This window comes from Protopterus annectens, chromosome 1.part2 (assembly GCF_019279795.1).
Source record: "Protopterus annectens isolate FY-2018-M chromosome 1.part2, PAN1.0, whole genome shotgun sequence".
Taxonomy (NCBI): domain Eukaryota; kingdom Metazoa; phylum Chordata; order Ceratodontiformes; family Protopteridae; genus Protopterus; species Protopterus annectens.
The window spans coordinates 658,630,119-658,653,881 of NC_056727.1; the positions used below are offsets into that span (position 1 = coordinate 658,630,119).

The 23,763-nt window shown below is 45.0% G+C and overlaps 1 protein-coding gene across 1 annotated transcript in view; it reads right to left on the reverse strand.

Moving 5' to 3' along the window:
• Positions 1-23,763, reverse strand: part of DESI2 (desumoylating isopeptidase 2) — a 1,042,498-nt gene that overhangs the window by 245,366 nt on the left and 773,369 nt on the right. Inside the window, exon 3 of the mRNA XM_044058147.1 lies at positions 18,293-18,386. Coding sequence (XP_043914082.1) covers positions 18,293-18,386 — 94 coding nt within the window. The remainder of the gene's footprint in view (positions 1-18,292; positions 18,387-23,763) is intronic.

Sequence of the window (23,763 nt, forward strand, 5' to 3'; positions counted from 1 at the left end):
GGTGAGTGTGTGAAGGGAATGGTGTAACCTCCGGCAATAATCCGAAGCACCCATCTGTCCTGAGTGATTGACTCCCAGGCTTTTAGGTGCTTGGCAAAACGGCACCCGACTGGCTCCGGAGCAGCACAGCCGGGCAATCCCTCATGAAGTGTGGGAGGCTGAAGAGCCACGAAAGGACTCGCGGTCTCCAGAATTGCAGGGCCCTCTGCCGCCTCTGGGACGGCGTCTCCCAGAAAAATTTCCCGTCCTCTGCCTCTGGAAGGGAATCTTCCTGCTGTTGATGGAAAAACTTACGTGATTTGCGGAACCACATCTTCCCTCCTCCTTTAGCCTTGGGATAAGGCCGAAAGGGAGTGGAATAACGTGCACCTTCGGCAGATAAAGTTTTTCCTTCTTGCTCACAGCGGGTAAGAGTGTCTTTAACCTTAGGTCCAAACAAAGAGGACCCATCAAAGGGAGCGTCGGCGAAGGAAGACCTGAAGGCCTCCAAAATGACACAAACAGAGCCAGGCTTGTCTCCGTGAGCCACGCCTGTGCCTGCCGCTCTACCGCCCCTTCGGCCGCATATGAAATGAGCCTCATGGACGAGTTAGAAATTGAAGCAAGGATAGCCAACTGAGAGCTAACCGACTGGGCTAGCTGCTCAGGTAGGTTACCCAAGAGGGAATCTGACAGCTCCTTGACCAGATCCCTCTGAAGCCTGGTAAAATGTGCCAAATAATTCAGGGACCTTAAAGTAAAGGCCGCTGAAGTCAGGGTCGCTTCCCGTGCATCGTCCATGCTCCTAGACTCCTTATTAGGAGGATGGACGGACGTTGAAGCCTCTGCCACGTCCTGTTGTGTAGCAGATGCCACCACCATGGCATCTACAGCCACGCCTTTAGTCAGGAACTCCTTCTCGGGTGGGGCAGACAAAAATTTGTTAGGACGAGAAGGGACTGGTTCCACGGTATCTGGATGTTCCCACGCCCTTCGACAAACTAAATCCAGGAGCTCGTCGAAGGGCGGAGACACCCAGGAGGTGGAGGGCTGAGCCCCAAAGGCCTTGAGAAGCACTGACTCATCAGCAGAGGGGGGTTTGGATATCCATCTCTAAGGTGTCTGCAAATGAGACATCATCCGAGGACGACTTCGGGGACCCCTCCGCATCATCAAGATCAGTGTCCGATGTAACAGACTCGGGGGAGTCCACGTGCTTCCTCTTGCACGATCTCTTCCTTGCGGCCTCCTCTGAAGACAACTCAAGAACCCTCAGGAGGAGGAACCCCCAATGGGGTAACCTCAGGCCCAGGGGCTCCGCTGCCTAAGGACAGGGAACTGCCAAAGACCCAGTCTCCACGCCCAGGAAGGTGCCGGTAAAGCCGGAGAGATGGCCGAAGAAGACTTGGCCAAGGCACTCCTCATAGCTCTGAAAGCCGGACCCCAGAATCCTGGGAGTGTCCGGTCCCGAGCCATGATAGCAGACGGAAGTCCCGCAGCAAGCTTACCGAGAGGGAGGCTCGGAACCGACAGCATAGGTCCCGAAACATCACCCCAGTTCCAGCCGAAGAAGTCCGTGTACCAAACTCGGACCCGAAGGCCGGGTTGGAGTAAGTCGGAGCCGACCCTAAGACCTCTACCGGCTCCAACAGCACCTGCTCCGACGGAGCCGGCGGTCGGAGGAGGAATGGCAATGACATGGGCATGGGCTGTCGGCTCAAGCCAACTGGGTCGGAGCGAAACAAATTTTGAAAGACTGGGGACTGGAACAGTCTTTGGAGCACCCTGTCTATGTCCGAATCTGACAACCTCGATGACCTAGAGGATACTGAACGGGTTCGAGATGGCCTCTCCAACGGCCCCAAGGGGCTAGGGGACCGGCTCGAGGCGACTCGATGACTATCGGCCGAAGGAATACCAAACTAGCTTCCTTCGGTGCGAGGAGGACTTGGCGCCGAGGAGGAAGTGTCTGGCGGACAACCTTCATCGGCTCAAACCAGTGGAGCCGATGAAGATGACCCGCCTCGATGCCCCAGCCATCGGCTCCGAAGCCAGAGGAGTCGAGACTGGTGGCATCGAGGCAGACGTTCCGACCTCGGCTCCGAAGTCCTTGGAGCCGAAGGAGAAACCTGCCTATGTCTTTTGGCGGTCGGATCCGACGGACTGGTCGGAGCCGACGCCCTTTTCTTTTTAGCAGGAGAAGGAGAGGATGCTAAAGCTTCTTCAAATGAGGGTTTTATAATGCCTTTTAATATGAGCTTATTTTTCCTCTCTTGGAGGACCCTTGAGGAAAAAGCGTGACACACGCTGCAGGACTCCTGCAAATGTTTTGCACCCAAACAATAAACACAGAGAGAGTGGTCATCTGTGATAGACATTTTAAAGTTGCACTTGGTGCACTTTTTAAAGCCTGAAGGCCTAGGAACCTGAGACATTCCGGTGAATTATAGCCAAAACCCAGTACAAACACTGTAATTAGAAAGAAATTTTCTCTGCTTTGTCCTTCTTTTAAAAGAAAGAGAAACTATCAGCAGTATAAAGGATCCGAGATCCCTAAACAGAACAGAAGTCACCTACAATCAAAAAGACCGGGAAAGGCCTTTCCGCACAAGAGGTACTCCTAGTCAACACTCACAACACAAGAATTTACCAAGTAAATTTCACCAAACGCACTCTAAACACAAGAATAGCTGTTAAAACAGCTTTTTGTTGAAGAATAAAGAAATTCCTGACAGAAAAACTAGTGAAAATAATCACTACTTAGCTCAGCCAGCTCGAGACCACGTCTTCACTTGTTAGCGGCAAACGAGATCTGGGGGACTGGTAGTGGTACATCCTGGGATATAGTAAGCTCAGCCAATAAGAGACTTCGCTCTTTGGCATAAGCGTGCCGAGTCGGAGCCGAGGGATCGGCTCCGAACCCATCAGTCAGAATGTAGGCGAGATAGGATCACATAACATAATTGAAAATACTAGATGTAATGTTGGTAAGGATGGAAGTGGTAACGGTTATGGATGTGAGGTGGAGAGAAGATGCTTACAGAACTACAGCATTGTATGCATATACAACTGGCAAAGAAAGAGAATCAGTTTAATCAAATGTTACACTATGTGGAAGTTGACATGGAAACTATATTTGTAGGGGACTTTAATTGTGATTTAAAGGGAAAGTCATACAAAGAAAAGGGAAGATGTAAGAAATACAGGAAGTGACAAAACCTGGTAAATTAGCTGTGTGGAATAAAAGTCAATGGAGTTATAGAAAGGAGGCACTTGGATCTGAAATTGATTAGTTTGTATTACTGGAAGGTTTGGGGGTAGCATATGGTGGTACAATTGGGATGGATTTTTCAGACCATTTTGTAATATGGGTGGAAGTGATGGAAGAAAGGAAGGAAGTATGTTAAAACGGGAAAGGAAATGAACAGTATACATGAAAAATTATGGGGTGAAACTGGAGAGAGGGAAGTACTGCAGTTATGGAAGGATCATATAACCATGAAGGACTTCTACAAAACCTGATCTGAGTGGTGGATTGAATTTTGAAAAAGTATAAAAAAAATGTTTTTCCCCCTGAATGGCAAAGTGATGTAACAAAGGAAGACAAAGTATGGAAAAAAATATAGAAATGTACTACGAGAATGCAGAAAATAATACAAGAGAGTACTATATGGAAAAAATAATATGTAAAAAAATGAGAAAAAATAAGGCACTGATGTTTAGGCAGAGCTATTATTTACAAGGGAAAAGGAAGGAGGTATCTGCATAGTTGGGCAAGACAGTAAAGGAGGATATTAGTTTAATGAGAAATTAAAAATGTAAAAGAGGTAAAAAGAATAAAAGAGCAAATTATGACTACTGCAGTACAGAATGTGGAAAATATGTCTACAAGTATAAGAAAGAAAAAAGTACAGTTGCGTACCTACCATAAATGTAGATGTTCGAGTGTATTCACTGTTGCAGTCATTACACTTGGGTTATCCTGCTGGCAGGCTATCCGCAGTCGGCCCGAATTCCAAAGTCTAGGTCCGGCGTCAGTTGTTGTCGCCTCTTCCCTGACGTCAGAGCGCCAGGGGTATAGAAGATGCAGCCAACGCCATTTTCTTCAGTTTTTCTTGCCCCAGATGTCAGGTGCCCCCAAACTGGGAGGCTGAAAATTATGTCTGCATGCACAAAAATAAACATTCCCTTCATCTACAAGCAAATATACCACATAGGTTGTATAGGATAGAGAAGTACAGATAAGTCCCAGCAAAGAAAAGGGGGATGGTGGGTGGGTAACCTGGACTGCAACAGTGAATACACTTGAACATCTACATTTATGGTAGGTACACAACTGTACAATGTTCATCGTGTTTCACTGTTGCAGTCATTACACTTGGGTTGAATCCCAAAGCTGAGGTTGGGTGGCTGGGTCTAAATAGAATTAGGAGAGGCTATAAGGCCCTGCAGAACTGCAGTGGCAAAGCCTGCTCTTGATTTAGAGTAGAGAGGTAAGTGGTAGTGCTTGGTAAAAGTGTGCACTGAACTACAAGTTGGAGCCTCTAAAATGTCTTTGGTAGGTACTCCTCTGAGGAAGGCTGCAGCTCTGGCTGAGTGAGGCCTAATGCCCTTAGGCACTGATTTACCATGTTGTGAATAGCAGAAACGAATGCAGTGGCCTATCCATTTTGAAATAGTCTGCTTTGAGATGGCCTTTCCTTGTGATCCTGCAGCATATGCCACTAAATGTTGCTCAGTCTTTCTGAAGGCTTTAGTTCTGTCCAAGTAGAAGCGTAGCTGTCTATGTCCAAAGAATGCAGGAGTCTCTCACCCTTATTCTGTGGGTTTGGATAAAAGGTAGGCAAATGAATGGTTTGGTTAAGGGCCACACTGGACATTACCTTAGGCATAAATGTCGGGTTAGTTCTCAGAGAAACCCTGTCTGGATGGAAAATGATAAAAGGTTCCACAGCCATGAGTGCCTGTAACTCAGACTAGTCTTGCAGAGGTTATTGCTAGGAGCAGAGCTGTTTTCCAATATAAGAACTTTATTTCAGCTGTACTGGCTGGCTCAAAAGGCGGCAGTGTGAGTTTTTCTAAGACATAATTGAGGTCCCACGCAGGTATTGGTGCTCTCCTTGGGGGTCTTATGTTTTTGGCCCCTCTGAGGTACTGCCTTAGCAACGGATGTGAAAAAATTGGTGGTTCCGTATTGTAATGAGCTGAAATGGCAGAGGCATGGATTTTAATTAATGAAAAGGCTAGGCCTTTGTCCAGCATCTCAGTTAGGTATTGTAAAATCTGAGGAATATTTGGTACAAGCGTATCAATTCCTTGTGCCTGTTTCCAAGCACAGAATCTTTTCCATTTTTCTGCATAAGATTTTCTGGTACTGGGCCTCCTGGCCTCCAAAATAACACCCATCACTGCTTTAGAGAGAGGTGTGTTCTGAATGGCTATATAATCCGCCATGCTGCCAAATTTAGGGTTCTGAGTTGGCTGTGCAGGATCTGACTGTTTTGTTGGGTCAGTAAATGAGGAATTAGAGGCAATGTCCAGGGCTGGGCCTGGAGACAAGCTCTTTAGGATTGGGTACCAGTGCTGGAGGGGCCAGTCTGGAGCAATCAGAATCATTTTTGGCTTCTCTTGTCTGACCTTTAGGAGTACCTTGGGGAGGAGAGGCAGAGGAGGAAAGGCATACACTGTTAGGGTTTTCCAGCTGAATGACAGAGCATCCACTTTCCATGCTTGCTTGTGATAAGTCCTTGTGAAGAATCTCTGTAGTTGGCAGTTGTGAGGGGAGGCAAATAGATCTATGTCTGGGCATCCCCATTTCTTTATTATCATGCTGAAGACTTGTGGATCCAGTTTCCACTCGTGGGGATCCATGAGGTTTCTGCTTAGTTCGTCTGCCAGAGTATTTTTCTCTCCTGGCAGGAATTGTGCTTGCAGGTGTACTTGATAAGTCAATGCTGTGTCCCACAAAGTCGTGGCTTGTCTGCAGAGGGGGTAGGAATGAGTGCCTCCCTGTTTGTTTATGTACCACATGACTGTAGTGTTGTCCGTCCTTATCAGTAGTTGTCCTGGATGGAGTAGGTCCTTGAAAGCTGTCAGGGCATTCTGAACAGCTAGCATCTCTTTTTGATTGATATGAAGATGCCTTTGGCTTGTGGGCCATGTGCCCTGAATACATTTTCCTGCCATGTGGGCCCCCCAGGCATAATCTGAAGCATCTGTTGTTATTGACTGCCTGGCTGTGGGTAGGGTGAATGGCTGTCCCTTGTTGTGGTGACAGGCCTGTGCCCACCATCGAAACTCCTGTTGCAGGCAAGGGATGAGGGTAATTAATGTTTCCAGGCTGTGACAATGTTGAGTCCAAACACTTATTAGATACCACTGTAGTTTCCTCATATGCAGTCTGGCCTATGGAATTAGCAGAATGCAGGATGCCATTAAGCCCAAAGCCTGCAGAATTTTTCTTGCAGATAACTGGGTCTTTGTTGCCAACATTTTGAAGTAAGAAGTCAGAAGTCAGTTGCCTTTGTTTGTCTCGTGTGAGATAAGCCATCTGGGCAGTTGTATTTAAGCTTGCTCCCAGGAATATTATCTCTTGAAAGGGTAACTAGATTTGATTTCTTTTCATTTATTGTATACCCTAGGCAAATTAGTAATCTTTTTACAAATGCCAGATGCTTTAATAGAATGTCCTTGTTCTCTGCTTGAATAAGGCAATCGTTCAAGTAAAGATATATTTGAATTCCTCTTTGTCTGCAAAAAGCAATTACTGGTGCCAGGCATTTTGTGAAGACCCTGGGCGCAGTAGATAAGCCAAAGGGCAGTGCAGAGAATTGGTAAGTGCATTGAGCCAGCTATGTATCTGAGGTATCTTCTGCAAGACTGTCTGAATGGAATATGCAGGTATGCCTCTTTTAGGTCCAAAGTTACAAGCCACGCCTTCTTGTCCAGCATGGGCAGAAGCTGTTGCAGAGTCAACATTTTGAATTTTGGAACGTCCAGAAATGTGTTTAGAATAGACAGGTCCAGTATTGGTCTCCAGGCTTTGTCTTTTCTCGGTACCAAGAAAATCTTGAGTAAAATCCTTGTCCCTGCTCTTGCTGTGGTACTTGCTGAATGGCCCTCATGTCCATGAGGGATGAAACTTGTTTTTGTGCCTCTGCCCATTGATTGTGTGGCAGATCTGGCATACCTTTTGCCCTTGGCAGGGTGTGAAAGTGGAACCTGTAGCCCTGGGACACTATATTCAAGACCCATTTGTCCTGGGTAATCATGTGCCAATTTTGAGAAAAAAAGTGCTAGTTTTCCCCCTAAGGGGGCTGCCAAAAGATAAGTGCTTGGTGCTGGCAGAGGAAAGTCATTGGGACCGTTTCCTATATGGCTGTGATTTGTCTTCTCTGCCTTTGGAGGTAAAAGCACCCCACTGTTTCAGCCTGTATGAGCCCTGGGGCTGTGATCTGCCTCTGGGGCATCTGTATCTGCCTCTTTGTGGCCTGTCTGACGCTGGAAAGGACCAATTCTTTGTAGGCCAATTCCTGCTAAATCTGGGTGGCTGTACCTGTAAGAAATCCTTTACTGTTTGCATAGATTTAGCTTTGTCCTCCATTTTCTTCAACACCTCCTCTGCTTTAACACCAAATAAGGTATCATGCTGTAATGCAGCATCTAATAATTTTGCTTTAACATGATCAGGCAGATTATGTTCCTTTAACCAAGCATGCCTCCTAATGACAGAACCCGCAACTGCAGCCCTGCAAGAGGCCTCCAGAGAATCAAAACCACATTGCAATGTATGCTTTCCCACTTGTTCAGTTGCATGCAATAAATCCTGCATTTTCTTATTTTCTGCACAATCAGAATTTGACATTTTCTGTTTTAACAGTGATATTAAGTATTGCTGATATTTAAGCATATGAAATCAACAATTTAAAGCCCTCACAGCCAAAGTAGCAGAAGTGTAAACCTTCTTTCCCCATCTGTCCAGTGCCCTTGAATCTCTATCAAAGGGGATAGGGTTTTTTAGAAGCCTTGACCCCTTTGGGACCTTGAGAAATAGTTTCTGGGTCAGCAGCAGGGTTTTTATAAAGAAATTTATGTGAATCTGGAACCCTGTAACATCTGTCTGGTTTAACAGGGGCAGGAGGTGAAGAGTCAGGAGAAAGTCCGGACTCTGAAAATAACATCATCTACAATGTCTAACACAGGAGGAATAGCTAAAGGCCTGTGCTGAGGAAGTAAAAGAAAATCTCTAAGCCTTTTCTTAGATTCTGAGTAGTCTTTGTTCTCCCAGTGGAAGTGCTCCTTCATGGTATGCAGGGTTTCCCCAAAGGAATAATCCTCAGGCGATGAGGCTGAAGGGATAGATTATTCAGCATCAGAATCCTCGTAAGGAGGAAGACAGCATCCCTGTTCAGAAGAGGAGTCAGAGGAAATGGAAACCTGATCTGAAAAATCATATTCTATCTCTTGCCTAGGCCTCTTGTCAGGAGGGGGATGGGAACCCCTGATCAAGGTAATTAGGTCTTCGGCCATTTTGAGCATCTGTTTTTTAGGCATGGTAGTCTGTCCAGGAGAATGCTGTACTTGTTTCTTTGTCTTTAATACTGCTTTAGTTTTTGCTTTGGAAGCTGAAGTAGGCTTTACATGTAACTGTGTAGGTCTGAAAACACCCTCAGAAGCCGATGCCTGCTCAGCGGCTCCAGACCCATCTGAGGGAATAGTTTTCTGAGGGTCCAATACCTTGAGTATCCAGAGGCCTAGCTGGCTCCATGTGGGAGTCGTCAGCCGCCTGTGGCTCTGAGGTAGTGGGCGCCAGGGGCTGCAAAAGCGCCTCACTGAGAACCGGCGACTGGCTTAGCGGAAGCCTTGTCGTCTGTTTTGGACCTCGGATGCCTGTCCTTTTCTTTTTCCTTGCGTTTTTTACAAACTCCGGTCGTCAGCTGTTCCGACGGCATTATATAATTGAATCTTCGGCCAAAGTAATGAAAGGCAAAATCAAACCGACGCTTTATAGTGCGTTAGTTAAATCTAGCACAAAACCGACAGCTAGCAACATTGTGATCAGGGCCTAGGCAAGGATTACAGTAAGAATGAAAATCCTTATGAGGTATTTGCTTCCCACAAGAAATACAATTGTTAACTTTTTCTGACATCGGTCTGGAGCAAGAAAAAAGTTTCCCCAATGGGGTACTTAGCTTTAATGAAGACTTCGGATCTGAAATTCGCTTTTGAAAATCTCAGGAGTCGGCCGACCAACACTAGCGAACTGCTTTTGCTTCGGGCACCGTGCGGCAAGAAAGACTGAAGAAAATGGCGTCGGCTACATCTTTTATACCCCTGGCGCTCTAACGTCAGGGAAGGGGTGACAGCAACCGACGCCGGACCTAGACTTTGGAATTCGGGCCGACTGCGGGTAGCCTGCCAGCAGGATAACCCAAGTCTAATGACTGCAACAGTGAAACACGATGAACATGAGAGAATGGACAATAAAGAAATTGCCAGAATGAGTTAAAGAAGACTTTGAAAAAGAAATTATGTATTACTCAACTAGATGCAGTAATTAAAGTAAATGTGGATTCAGTATCAGGCCCAGACAGTACAGGTTAAGGAAAGTACAAATAATTAATAGACTGACAAGGTAGTTTTGTAAATTTATCAAATGAATGGCTGAAGGAAATGTTTGTTCATAAAGAGTTATGCAGTGGGATGTTACAATTTATATGGAAAAAAGTTGAGAAGAATAGAAAAAAAACTTGGAAGACATGTTAAATAACAGATTATAAATTTTTTTATGGGAATAATATTGAGGAGAATGGAAGGAAGTATATATTGTATAAAAGGGAAGGGTTGACAAGAATTGTTACTGGTTGTGAAAGAAAAGGTGGGTGAATGTTATAAGCAAAATGTAGGATGTGAAACGTACAGCAGGTGACATCTGCTAGGCATTTGATACCGTACAACATGATGCTTTGAGAAATGTTACAGGAAAGTATGGAACAGGTAACAGAATTAGAAGTGTGTGTATGTTAGCATATCAGAATAATTGAGTGCGTTAAGTGAATGGTTGGCTGAGTAAAGAAATTTGCATGAAGTGTGGTTTAACAAGGATGGCCCATGAGTGGAATATTGTTTGCACTAATGATAAATGTGACCGTGAATGAAATTGCTTATAAAATGAAAGATGCTAGACACGTGATGCAAAATGAGATGGTGATACTGGTAGTTTTGACATTTACAGACAATATATTTGTATTTGCTAAGAACAAAATATGGATAATAAAAGTTTTGGCTTGTCTGAATGGATGTTTTAAGGAAAATGGGAAGTACCCTCAACAATGAAAAAAGTAAGGGTCTTGGTGATGTGCTGAAAGTCGGGGTGCGTACTTTTCAATAAACGAAGTGTCTTTGCTAGTATGTCAAATGTTTATACGATCTCAGTAAAATATGAAAAGGACTGCATGGCATCAAGCAATTCCTTAAAATTTAAATAAAAGATGGTCAAAAAAAATGAAATGGAAACTGTGTAATCTGTGTTTTCTTTCATATGGAGTTCAAGACACGATTAAACCCAGTGAAAAGAGGTGCATTATAGATGAGTTAAGATGAAAGGGGATTGGGGGGTAACTAAACTGTTTCTTTAACTGCATAGGGTTTTAAAGTGGGTAAAAGTAATTACAAAAAATCTGGGAGATAAGAGCAAGAAAAAGATACAAAGAATTTAAAGAAAAATACTAACATGGAAAATAAAAATTGATGATAAAGAGAAAGATACAAGGATGTGGTATAATAATGCAATGAAACTATATTGTTTTGACAATCCATGGAAAAAATATACCAGCAGAACTGATTACAGCTATTAAAGTATGGAAAAATTTGTGTAACAAGATAGTATGGTGTCAAGATTTCTTACGGAGACTGGTAATAAGTTACCAGTAAAGAGGAATATACCATATACAAAGAAAGCTTAAATAACGTGCTTATTTTGTGGGGGAAGAAGAGACAGCACAGCATTTTTTTTGAAATGTAAAATAATTCTGGAAAAAGTTATGTGAAGAATTTTTTTTTTATAACAGACAATACAAATTTAAATATTATATATGAATAATAGAATAAGAAGAAAAAATATATGAGAAGAGTTGATAATTTTATGTAATACAGGTTGTTTGGAATGAAAGATTGAACTGAATTTTGTTTAACTGGAAATTAATTTCGGAAGAGATATACTGTGAAAAATATGGTTGTAGAAAGAGTGTGGGTCAATTATGGAAGAAAAGCAATGAAGATGTTGTACGAAACATGATAAATAGAAAGTACAGTTGTGTACACTTACCATAAATGTAGATGTTCGAGTGTATTCTCTGTTGCAGTCATCACACTTGGGTTATCTGCCTGCAGTTTTTCTTGCCCCAGATGTCAGGAGCCTCCAAAATAGGAAGCAATTACATGGTGTGGAACACCTCCAGTAAAAAGTAAATACCATTGCCATAAGATATGGCCAAAAACAGGATAGGTAGAAAGTACAGAAAAGTCAGGGGGCTGGAGGGATGGTAACCAGGACTGCAACAGTGAATACACTCGAACATCTACATTTATGGTAAGTGTACACAACTGCACTATGTTCTTAGTGTTTCACTGTTGCAGTCATCACACTTGGGTTGATTCCCAAAGCTGAGGAAGGGTGGAGGCAGTCAAGAAGTATTGGGGCTGGCTAGCAGGCCTTGTAAGACTGCTGTGGTAAATCCAGCTCTGGATTTAGAAAGGATAGCTAAGTGGTAATGCTTGGTGAAGGTGTGTACAGAACTCCAGGTTGCAGCTTCCAGGATGTCCCTGGTAGGGACTCTCCTGAGGAATGCTGTAGAGGTTGAGGAAGCCCTAGTGGAATGAGTTCTGATCCCCTGTGGGGTAGGTTTTCCATGGTGTTTGTAGCAGAAATGATGCAGTGCGCTATCCATTTGGAAATGGTTTGCTTTGAAATGGCCTTGCCCTCTGTCCCTGTAACAAAGCTGACTAGCAGCTGGTCAGATTTTCTGAAAGGTTTAGTCCTGTCAAGGTAGAACCTGAGCTGTCTGTGCACGTCCAAGGAGTGCAGGATCCTTTCCCCTTTATTCTGAGGATTAGGGAAAAAGGTTAGTAAACAGATGGATTGGTTTAATGCCACACTGGACACCACCTTGGGTCTAAACGATGGGTTAGTCCTGAGGGAAACCCTGTCAGCATGGAAAACAATGAAGGGTTCCACAACCATTAGTGCCTGTAACTCAGACACTCTTTTTGCTACAGTGATGGCTAGAAGTAATACTGTTTTCCAAGAGAGGAATTTTAACTCTGCTGCAGCAGCAGGCTCAAAACGGGGAAGCATGAGCTTCTCTAGTACAAAGTTAAGGTCCCAGGCAGGGGTGGTAGCTCTCCTCGGGGGCCTTAAATTGTTAGCTCATCTCTGGAACTGTTTGATGAGAGGGTGAGAAGAGAGGTGGCTCAGTATTGTAATGAGCTGTGATGGCAGAGGCATGAATCTTAATTGATGAGAAGGATAGGCCTTTGTGGAGCAGCTCTGCTAGGTAATCTAGGATTTGAGGTAAGGTGGGCACGGCTGTGTCCTTTCCTTGAGACTGGCTCCAAGAACAATATCTTTTCCACTTTTCTGAATAGGATTTCCTAGTACTAGGCCTTCTGGCCTCAATGATGATGTCCAGCACCTGTTTGCTGATGGTTGCTGGTGGTGTATTCAGGGGATAAGCCAAGGCTGCAAGGTTCAGGGTTTGCAGCTGTGGATGCAAAATCTGTCCCTCCTGCTGGGACAGCAGGGAGGGGGTCTGATGTAGGTGCCAGGGTGGCACTGTCAAACTGCGTAGGAGTGGGTACCAGTGCTGGCATGGCCAGTCTGGGGCAATAAGTATTGTCCTTGGTCTGTCCTGTTTGATCTTAAGTAGTACTTTTGAGAGGAGGGGCAGAGGGGGAAAGGCATAAATTGAGAGGTTTCCCCATGTAAAGGATAGGGCATCCACTTTCCACACTTGGCTATGAGGATTTCTGGTGCACAATTTGCTCAATTGATGGTTTTGGGGGGAAGCAAAGAGATCCACCTCTGGTGTCCTCCACCTGTGGATTAGAAGTTTGAATGAGTTGGGCTCCAGTTTCCACTCATGGGTCCAACAGATTTTTGCTTAAGTCGTCTGACAGTGAATTTTGTTTGCCTGGCAGGAACTGAGCTTGCAGATGCACTTGGTTGCTCAAGGCTGTGTTCCACAGGGCCATGGCTAACCTGCAGAGTGGGTAGGAATGAGTCCCCCCCGCTTGTTTATATACCACATAACTGTGGTGTTGTCTGTCTTTATCAGGAGTTGTCCTGGAATGATAAGGTATCTGAAGGTTGTCAGAGCATTCTGTACAGCTAACATTTCTTTTTGATTGATATGCAGGGGAATTTATGCTGGGCTCCATTTGCCTTGAAAGCATTTGCCTGCCATGTGAGCCCCCATGCATAGTCTGATGCGTCTGTTGTCAGGGTTTGGGCGGCGAGGGGTTGAGTGAAAGGAAGTCCCTTGTTGTGGATGCATGCCTCTGCCCACCAAAGGATACAATGTTTAGGACCAATCAGTCCTGGGTAATGGACATCCAGTTTTTTGCATGCAGGGCGAGTTTTCCTTCTAGGGGTGCAAGTACTTGGCCATGGCTGGGAAGGACGATAGGCAAGTCATTGTAAACTTTTTCTGTAAGGGGGCGGCTTACCACTACCTGTTTTTGAGGTGGAAGCACTCCACTGTTTAGATCTCTGCATACCCTGAGACTGTAGTCTTGGTGGTCTGTTGCCCCTGGGTTTGGACTGGAAATGACCAGTTTTTAGAAGACCAATGCCTACTGAATCTAGGTGGCTGTACTGTAAGAAATCTTTAACCGTTTGCATAGATTTAGCTTTTTCCACCACCTTTTTAAGAACTACTTCTGCTTTTGTGCCAAACAAATGTTCCTGGTTTAAATGAAGCATCTAGTAATTTTTCTTTGACATAGTCTGCCAAGATTTGTTCCCTCAACCAAGCATGCCTTCTCAGTACAGACCCAGTGACAGCAGCCCTGCAAGATGCTTCTAAGGCATCAAAATCACACTGCAAAGTATGTTTACTGACTTGGTTTGCAGAATGCAGTAACTCTTATAAATCTTTATTTTCTGCACAATCTGGAAGCAACAACTTTTTTTTGTTTAATTAGTTCCATAATATGATGCTGGTACTTCAACATGTGAAACTGGCAATTCAAAGCCCTGATGGCAAGAGTTGCAGAGGTATATACCTTCTTAGCCCATCTGTCTAAAGCTCTAGAATCCCTGTCCGAAGGGGTAGGGTTTTTGGCTGTAGTAGCCTTAATGCCTTTAGATCCCTGGGAAATGGTCTCTGGATCCGCAGTGGGATTCTTAAAGAGAAATTTGTGAGAGTCAGGTACTCTGTAGTACCAGTCAGGCTTTCTAGGAGCTGGTAGTAAAGTATCAGGCGTAAGACTGGATTCCATGAAGACATCATCTACAATATCCAGGACGGAGTGTATAGCTAGAGGCCTGTGCTGAGGCAAGTCTAAAAATTCTCTGAGTCTCTTTTTGGACTGAGGGTAGTCCTGGCATTCCCAGCGGAAATGCTCTCAAGGTATGCAAGGTTTCACCAAAAGAAAAGTCCTCTGGTAAGGAGGCCGGAGGAATGGAATCCTCTGCATCTGAATCCTCATAAGTAGATAAGGGTATGTCCTGGTAATCAGAGGGATCAGAGTCATCGGACTCATGGTCTGTAGAATCAGAAGGAAAATCAATTCTTTTGTCTTTTAGAGGGGGGAAGCTAGCTTCCCCTAATTAAAGTAATAAGGTCTTCAGCCATTCTAAGCATTTGTTTCTGTGGCATGGGAGCTTGAGCATGAGCTTTGGTTGTTGATTTTCTAGGTGTAGTGCAAACTCTGGGCCTGAGAAATTTGGTAGTTCTAGTCAAAAACGATGTTGTCGGTTTAATACGAACATCGTAAGGTCAGAATACACCCTCAGAAGCCAGTGCCTGCACAGCGACTCCAGACCCATCCAAGGTAGAAGCGTTCGCATGTTCCATAGTCGAAAAAGCATCTTGTGGCATACAGGACTCCGAATGGGTCTCAGCAGAGGCCTGCGAATCTGTAGAAGCAGGTATCAGGGGCTGCAAAGGCACCTCACTGGAGTACTGGTGGACTGGCGACTAGCTTAACGGAAGCGTCTTCGGCAGTTTTGGACCTATGCAGTCTGTCAGAGAGGAACCGACAGAGAGGAACGTCGTGGTCTGGGCCTAAACAGGTGACGCAGTAAGAATGAAAATCTCTGGGAGGGATTTGCTTTCCACAGGCAAGACAATTGTTAACCTTTTCTGACATCGGTTAGAGCAAGGAAAAAGGATCCCCAATGGGGTACTTAGCTTTAGAAGACCTCAGGTTTGAAACTCGAAAAATGAAAATTTCAGGTAACGGCCAACTGGCACTTGTGACCTGCTTCGGGTTCCCACGTGGAAAGAAAAGCTGATGTAATGGCATCGACTGCATGTTTTATACCCCTGACGTCATGGAAGAGGCAACAGCATCCAACGCAGAAATCCCATGACTCTGGTATTCAGGCCGACTGAGGGCTACCTGCAGGCAGATAACCCAAGTGTGATGACTGCAACAGTGAAACACGAAGAACATCTAGACACATGTATGTTGTGTTAAATAAGGAACTCCTATGCTTTTCGATTGGTGCCATGGGATCTTTCACATTCAGTTGAGCTACCACCAATTCAAGCAGTTGGGACCTTGGTTTAATGTCTCATCCAATGGATGGCAAACTTAGGAGTGCAGCAATTCAGCTACTTCATCTGGGAATAGAACCCAGAGCCTTCTGCATCAAAGGCAAGTGTGCCACCTGTTGCACCACCATCACTGACTACAGATAATATGTACACAACAGGATAAGGCAGAAAGACATACTTTATAGGCATGGGTGCCACAAGCCTATCAAGCACAGTACAATAATTAAAAATGATACAAGGTGACAGCAAAGGCAAATAATGACATAGGATGACATTAGCATGTACACCACCACAATTTACAAGCGATACAAACATGGGAGAAATAATACAGATTATAGACATAGTATCATAGAACTAGCAAGCACAGTACATTGCTTCAAATGTAAAACATTAGAATCCTGTGTCATTTTTTGCCTGTACTGGTAAAGTGGTACAAAGAACCAACACAGGCATAGGTGTCACAAACCTTTGCAAGCATAGTATAATTCACAGGTGACATGCCGGTTCCACAAGACTTTGCTCTTACAAAAGATAGAGTGATGCAAGCACCAGCACTGCTGCCACAATACTCACCTGGTACAACAAATCAAGAACAGAGCCAATACAGCAACTAATCTCTAAGGTGCTGGGCTTGCTCAGCTATTTAAGGTTCACAGTCAGAGAAACGTACACATAGATAACCCTTGAGGGGATCAGTCTTTGTACATGTAGTCACAAAAATACACCATGCTTTAGACGCCCATCAGTGTCTTCTTTGGGGCTATTGAAAAATACTTTTTACTTCATTTTAATATGTTGAAGTAGCTAAAATTCTGAATGTATGACATTTTAAAGAGACAGACCATTTCTTTGCTATGGAAATAAAAGACTAGTCATTATTGAAAAAAGACTCTGTGTGGCATCACATAAAAAGTTTTCAATATGTATCTCTAGACATTAGTTTTAGATCAGCAAAAAAAGCAAAATTACTGAGACAGATCAGACATTTTGAATAACTAAATACAGAGACTGGCATGTTTGCTCTGTTGCAAAGGAAGCTAGTCCATGAAGCCTCCAAATACATTTGAAAAGATATTCAACAAACCAAATAATTAATATTCCTCACCAAGCTGAAACACCCTCTACACACTGTAAGCACTATGCTGCATGCAAAAGTCACAGGGTGACAGCTGGCCCATTCTTTCTGTAATCAGGAAGAATGTCCATTGGCCAGTTTTTTCCCCTCAGTGAGGAAAAATCCTTATAAGCTCATTCATTCCCTTCAGAGGAGAGAGTTGGGCACTGTAGCAAGTGATCATATACATGCAGGACCACCCTCAACCTGACTTTTCCAAGTGACAGCTCTGACTTCCACAATCACTGCTTCTTCGGGAGATGCATGCATCACACAAAGACTGCTAGTCTCTCTGGCTAAAGTGAAGCAAACTTATCATCTGACACATACTGCTTAATGCTAGATCTCAACACTTGATAGTGTCAGTAGTGGGGCTGGTTGGACTGCTTTCTTCCCCACAAGATAGCCAAGCTCTCAACCACTCCCCTCTGTTCCTCCCTTACTGAGCTGCTCTCCTCTGCCATCTTTGGGGCATAGAGTTATTTCAGTACTTACTGCGTTAAGGTGTACTTCTTTATTTCCCCTCCAAACGCATCAGGATTTAACAGCTCTTACTGTGTACTGCCTGTCAAAGATGGCACAACAGATGAGGCTGGAATGTCAGAAAACTGCACCTCTAGCTGACTGATGGTGTAACTAGATGGGGGAGCTACTGCAGTTATTTAACTCTTAACCTCCAGAAAACAATGCAATGTAAGCATTATTTGCAGTTTAAAGGGGGGGGGGGGACTAATTACAGTGTATTTGATAGAAGGAAAACAAAAAACATGTCAGGGGAAAAATGTACTAATGCTCAGGACAAAGACTTTGAAAGAAAGCAGTATATTTGAGAACTACCACTCTTAACTCAATGGACACTGCAGTCTAAAGTAAATAGGTAGCTAAAGTAATGCAATCCACTGAGACACGGAGTATAATGTGGAAGGAAGACATCTTAGCCAAAGAACAAAGTCGCATCACTATAGCCACTCCATCATACCATTTATGAGGTAGACATATTTAAAAATAAAACCACTTGTAGTACAACATGGCCATCCTTAGTGCACAGACTGATGAGATTTTTTTTTCAGTTTCTCAATACAGTGGTCCTTTATTATATTCTCCATTGAGATATTCTTCAGGCATGACTGAAATTGTTTAGCTCTAGTCCAAGACATGCTTTCTGTCAATTCTTTACTAATGTCACAGATCTTTCACTTTTTTATAATTATCTACTGTGTAGATTTGTTTCACTTATGATTGAATACAACCAACAATAAAGCAGAAAAAAGAAGTATCTTAATGCTGTTTATCATCATGAATTATTAGACATAGTCCATGAAGCTATAAAAATAAGCACTGTTTAAATGTTTTAAATAATGGGATCTGAAGTAATCACAATGCAATATAAACATATCATATACCCTTTTCTACTTACTTAAATTTAAAAGCTTCACCTAGTTCAGCTGTATCACCTGGACTGATTTCAAATATTCCAGAAAATGGATAAGGATGACCACCATATGCAAATTCTGAAAAATGAAAAGTACATAAAAATAGAAGTTATGTTCTTACCATAACGTTCCATGTTAGTTGTCTTCTTCTCGCCTTCTTTCTTGCTGGATGGGTTTGCAGCCGACCTCGGCTCCGACTCGGCCACTCAAAAGCTCGAGAGTTGGTTCCACCGGCTCGAGGCTCCCCTTATATCCCACAATGCTAGGCGGTAATACCTCAGATCTCGTTTGTAAGCTAGGCCCAGCCAAAGAAATCCAGAATACTGGAAATGGGAAACCCACCTCTATAAAATGACAGAAGGAAGGTGACCTATAACCTGATGAAGGAATATATACATAGTAAAGTATATACATATATACAATAGAGGTGGTAGGAAGAAAGGTCACAATCAAACTCCTCTAGGTCTGTCCAGGCTAGGGGGAAGGAGGTTGGGACGCAAGAAAGAAGGCGAGAAGAAGACAACTAACATGGAACGTTATGGTAAGAACATAACTTCTATATGTTAAGTTGTCCATCTCGCCTTCATTCTTGCTGGATGGGACCGCGTCCCTAGCACCTTGTCCCGGGTGGCCTATCGGAACAAACTCTTGAGTACAGTGGAACCAAAGTTAGCTCTATGTCTAGAAGCTAAATCCAACTTATAATGAGAAATGAAAGTGTGAGGAGTAGCCCATGTAGCTGCTGCACAAATCGTATCAATAGGCAGCCTGTCTTGGAAAGCTATAGAAGTAGCCAAAGCTCTAGTTGAATGAGCCTTAGGTCTGTTGGGCAACTTTTGGTGTCTAATCTCATACACAAAGGTAATCAAGGATGTAAGCCATCTGGAGAGTGATGCTTTCGAAACTGGAAGGCCCTTTCTGCCTTCTGCATAAGAGACAAACAATTGGTCAGTTTTTCTGGTCTGTTTGGTCCTATCCAAATAATACCTTAATTGTCGATGAACATCTAGCCAATGTAATTTTTGTTCAGACCTGTTAGAATAGTTAGGAAAAAACACAGGAAGGTCAATGTTTTGATTTAGATTTGCCGCAGAGGCTACTTTAGGTAAAAAGGATGGATTGGTCCGTAAGGATACCCTATCCTTATGAAACAAAAGATATGGTGGTCGACTGCTGAGTGCATGAAGCTCTGAGACCCTTCTAGCCGAAGTAATGGCTACCAGAAAGAGTGTTTTCCAGGATAGCAATTTCACTGAACAGGAAGCTGCAGGTTCAAAAGGGGGAAGAATCAAAGATGTGAGAACTAAGTTAAGGTCCCAAGAAGGAGGAGGATTTCTTATAGGAGGCTTGAGAAGAAAAACTCCTTTCAAGAAAGCTTTGCAAAGCTTGTGAGACATGATGGCAGAATCCGAGATGCCCACATGAAAGTTAGATATGGCTGCCAATTGAGACTAACCTGAGTGGAATAGTTCGGCTAAAAAATCAAGGACCGATTGAATGGGAGCAGTGAAAGGATCTATGTCCCTGCCATGAGCCCAAAAGGAGAAACGCTTCCACTTACTAAGATAAATCTTCTGAGTGGAGGATTTATGGGAAGCTATTAAAATATCTCGAACTGAGTGAGATATTAGCGGAAGCCTGGCTAGGGTTGGAATTGGAGGAAGCAAGCAGTGAGGTTCAGGGAGGGAAGGGAGCGATGTAACTGACCCGACTGATGGGTCAAAAGATCTGGAACTAGGTCCAGATGCCAGGGTTGCTCCAACAGAAAATGGTGTAGAAAGGGGAACCAAACCTGTCGAGGCCAGTAAGGGGCAATGAGGATCAAGGAAGCTTTCTGAGCGATGGCTTTCTGTATCACTTGAGAAATTAGTGGGAAGGGAGGAAATGCGTACAGAAGTCCCCGGGGCCAAATCTGGACCAGAGCGTCTCTGCTGGGATGGCCTGGTAGAGGAAAGAGGGTGAAATAATCTCTGCACTTGCTGTTTTGGGGAGTAGCAAAAAGGTCGCAGCAAGGCTGGCCCCACTTCAGAAAAATTTTTTTTCAATACTGAATTCTTCAGAGACCACTTGTGAGGCATGAGAATAGCTCTGCTCAATTTGTCCGCTATAATATTGGACTTCCCGGGGATGTGCGTTGCAATCAGAAACCGCTGAGAAGAAATCGCCCATTGCCACAGTCTGAGTGCCTCTCGACATAGGGGGTAGGATCTGGTTCCGCCTTGTTTGTTGATATACCACACTACAGACATGTTGTCCGTCTGTATTGCTATCGTTCCCACCGGAAGAGAGTCTTGAAGGGCTTGCAACGCTAAAAGCACTGCTCTCATCTCTAGAACATTTATATGCAAGTGGCGTTCGTGAGGTTGCCATATGCCCTGGACTGTCCTTCCCTGATAATGCCCCCTCCACCCGATCAGGGAGGCGTCCGTCGTCAGAGTAGCAACTGGAGGGGGAGGGACAAAGGGTCTTCCTAAGAAGAGCTGTGGGGAAGAAATCCACCAACGAAGATGATTCCTGCATGCTTGGGTTATCACAATGGTGTGGGACATCGGAAGTTGTTGGTATGACCATTGTGTGAAGAGCATCCATTGTAAGATTCTCATGTGAAATCTGGCTAATAGAAGTAGAGGGATAGCAGCTGCCATTATCCCCAGAACTTTCAGGACCAATCTGACTTTGATCTTGTTGCTGTGGAAAAGAAGAGAGACCAGTTTGTGTATGTCTACGATCCTTTGATCTGTGAGTCTCGCTGACATGCTGACTGTGTCTAGATTTGCGCCTATGAAGGTAATAGCACGACAAGGCAACAAAACAGACTTTTTGCAATTTATTGAGATACCTAGCTTTCGAAAGATGCGAAAAGTGTAGTCTCTGGCAAGTAGCAGAAGATGCTTGGTGGGAGCTGTAAGGAGCCAGTCATCTAGGTATGGAAACACCTGGAATCCTTGGCGTCTCAGATGAGAGGCAACCACTGCCATGCATTTGGTAAACACCCGGGGGGCTGTGGTGAGTCCAAAGGGCAGGGCCCTGAATTGAAAGTGACTGGTTCCCAGCCTGAAGCGGAGGAATCTCCTGGAGCGTCTGTTCATTTTTATGTGATAGTACGCATCCTGGAGGTCTATAGAGCACATCCAGTCTTCCTTCCCCAGTAGAGGTAGGATGGATTGCAGCGTGACCATCCGAAACCTTGTTTTCTTGACAGACTTGTTCAAGATACTGAGATCCAAGATGGGCCTCCAGTCCCCTGTTTTCTTTGGAACCAAAAAGAATTTGGAGTAGATTCCGGATCCTTGCTGGTCTGCTGGAACTGGTTGAATGGCTCTTTTTACAAGCAACTTTGATATTTCTAACGCTGCTTGTTCCCTTTGAGCGGGTGGAACATCTGGAAGGGACTTTTTTGATTGGGTAGGAGAGCGAAAGAATGGAATGGAATAGCCTTCGGAAATGATGGACTGTACCCACTTGTCTTGAGTTAGAGAACGCCAGGCTTCTGGGTACAGTGATAGTCTTCCCCCGACTGCCTCCGAAGGTGGACAGCCGGGCAACACCTCAGGGATGCTGAAAGGGCTTATCGGAAAAGTTTCTCGATTGCCCTGGTTCTGCGGACCCCCCCTGCCTCTAGGGCGGCGTCTACCATTATTGTTCCCCCCTCTGCCTCTAGAGGGGAACCGACTCTGTGCGTCAGGCAAAGCCCCTTGAGATTGCTTGCGGAACCACATCTTTCCACTTTTCTGGCCCTTGGGGTAAGGCCTAGAAGGAGTAGAAAAACGGACTCCGACGGCAGAAAGAGTTTTGCCATCAGTCTCGCACCTTGTCAAGGTTTCTTTCACTTGAGGACCAAAAAGGGACGATCCGTCAAACGGGGAATTAGTGAAAGACGTCTTAAAGGGGTCCGCAAAATTGCATAGCCGCATCCAGGCATGCCGGCGCAAGGCCACACCTGTACCTGCGGCTCTGCTCGCTCCATCAGCCGCATATGAAAGAAGGCGCATGGAGGAGTTTGCTATAGAATTTAGGGTAGCCAGCTGAGTGTTCATCTTGTCCTGAAAACCCGCAGCTGTAGGATCCTTTAACATCTCACTAGCTTCCTTGATCAAGTCTCTTTGAAGACGAGTGAAATGACAGAGGTAGTTCAGCGAACGCATTGAAAAGGTCGCTGACGAAAACATCCGCTTCCCGTACCTGTCCATAGACCTAGATTCCTTGTTAGGGGGATGGACAGGCACTGAAGGATCAGCTAGTTCCTTCTTAGTGGCAGCAGCTACCACCATAGCATTCACAGAAACTCCCTTAGTCAGAAATTGCTTGTCTGCTGGTGCTGTAATAAACTTTGAAGGTCTCCTGGGGGTGGGGTCCACAGAGTCAGGAGCCGTCCAAGCCTTTTTTGCTACCACCTGCATAAGGGGGTCAAAGGGGGAGGACACCCAGGAGGTGGAAGGGCGAGAGCCGAACGCCTCAAGATACACAGATTCATCCTCCGAAGGGTTAAGGGCTGGCCAATTTCCCCTCTGTCTCAAGATCTCCAGGATGTCTGCAAAGGAGACATCTTCAGAAGGGGAACGGGGGGAACCCTCAGAATCCTCTAAATCCGTGTCCGAGGTGACAGACTCGGGTGAGTCTATGTGCTTCCTCTTGCACTTTCTCTTCCTCGGGGGCTCCCCTGCCAATTCAGGAGAGGCCTCGGAAGAGGATGAGATCCCCACAGGGGATTCTTGAGGAGCTGGCTCTCTGCGGTCTGGGATGAGGGAGTGAATAGACCTTACCTGAGGCACCGAGGAGGGAGGGGCGGATGGAGCCAACTGTGGAGTTGAACCAGGTTCCAACACACTCCGCATGACCTCGAAAGCACCCCTGTCAGGCAGAGCCAGAGGTCCCCGCTCCGAAAAGCTAAAAACCTCCCTCGGCACCGACAGTGATGGTTCCGAGGCCGATATCGGAGCCGAACTCACCAGCGCCGAAGCGCCGAGAGGGAGAGCGGGGTCGGACAAGGGTCCGATGCCACTCACCCCCTCGAAGCAGACTAGGGAAGTCCGGCGCCGAGAATCTTCCAAAGAAGAAATCGGAGCCGACGACGGCGCCAAAGACAACTGTATCGGCTCCGACGCTACCACAGTCTCGGGTCCGAAACGCCCCGGCTCCGAGCTCAAAGGAGTCGGAGGAGGAACATTTTGAGAAATAGGATTAAGCATCGACTGATGAGTCGGGCTCTGAAGCATTTGGGCCAGTGCCTCGGACTTAAGAAGTCGACTCACTACCCTCTGAAGGTCATGGTCAGAAAGTCTCGATGACCTAGAGGAGTGAGATCTATGGCTCCATTCAGACAGCAAGGGAGATGCTGGAGCCGAATGAACGGAGCCAAGGGACGGTGACCTGGACCTCTTCCTAGATGTCGGTTCCGATAGTCTGATCGAGCCGACTCAGAGATTTCCAATACCTCGGCTCCAGCCGGAGCCGA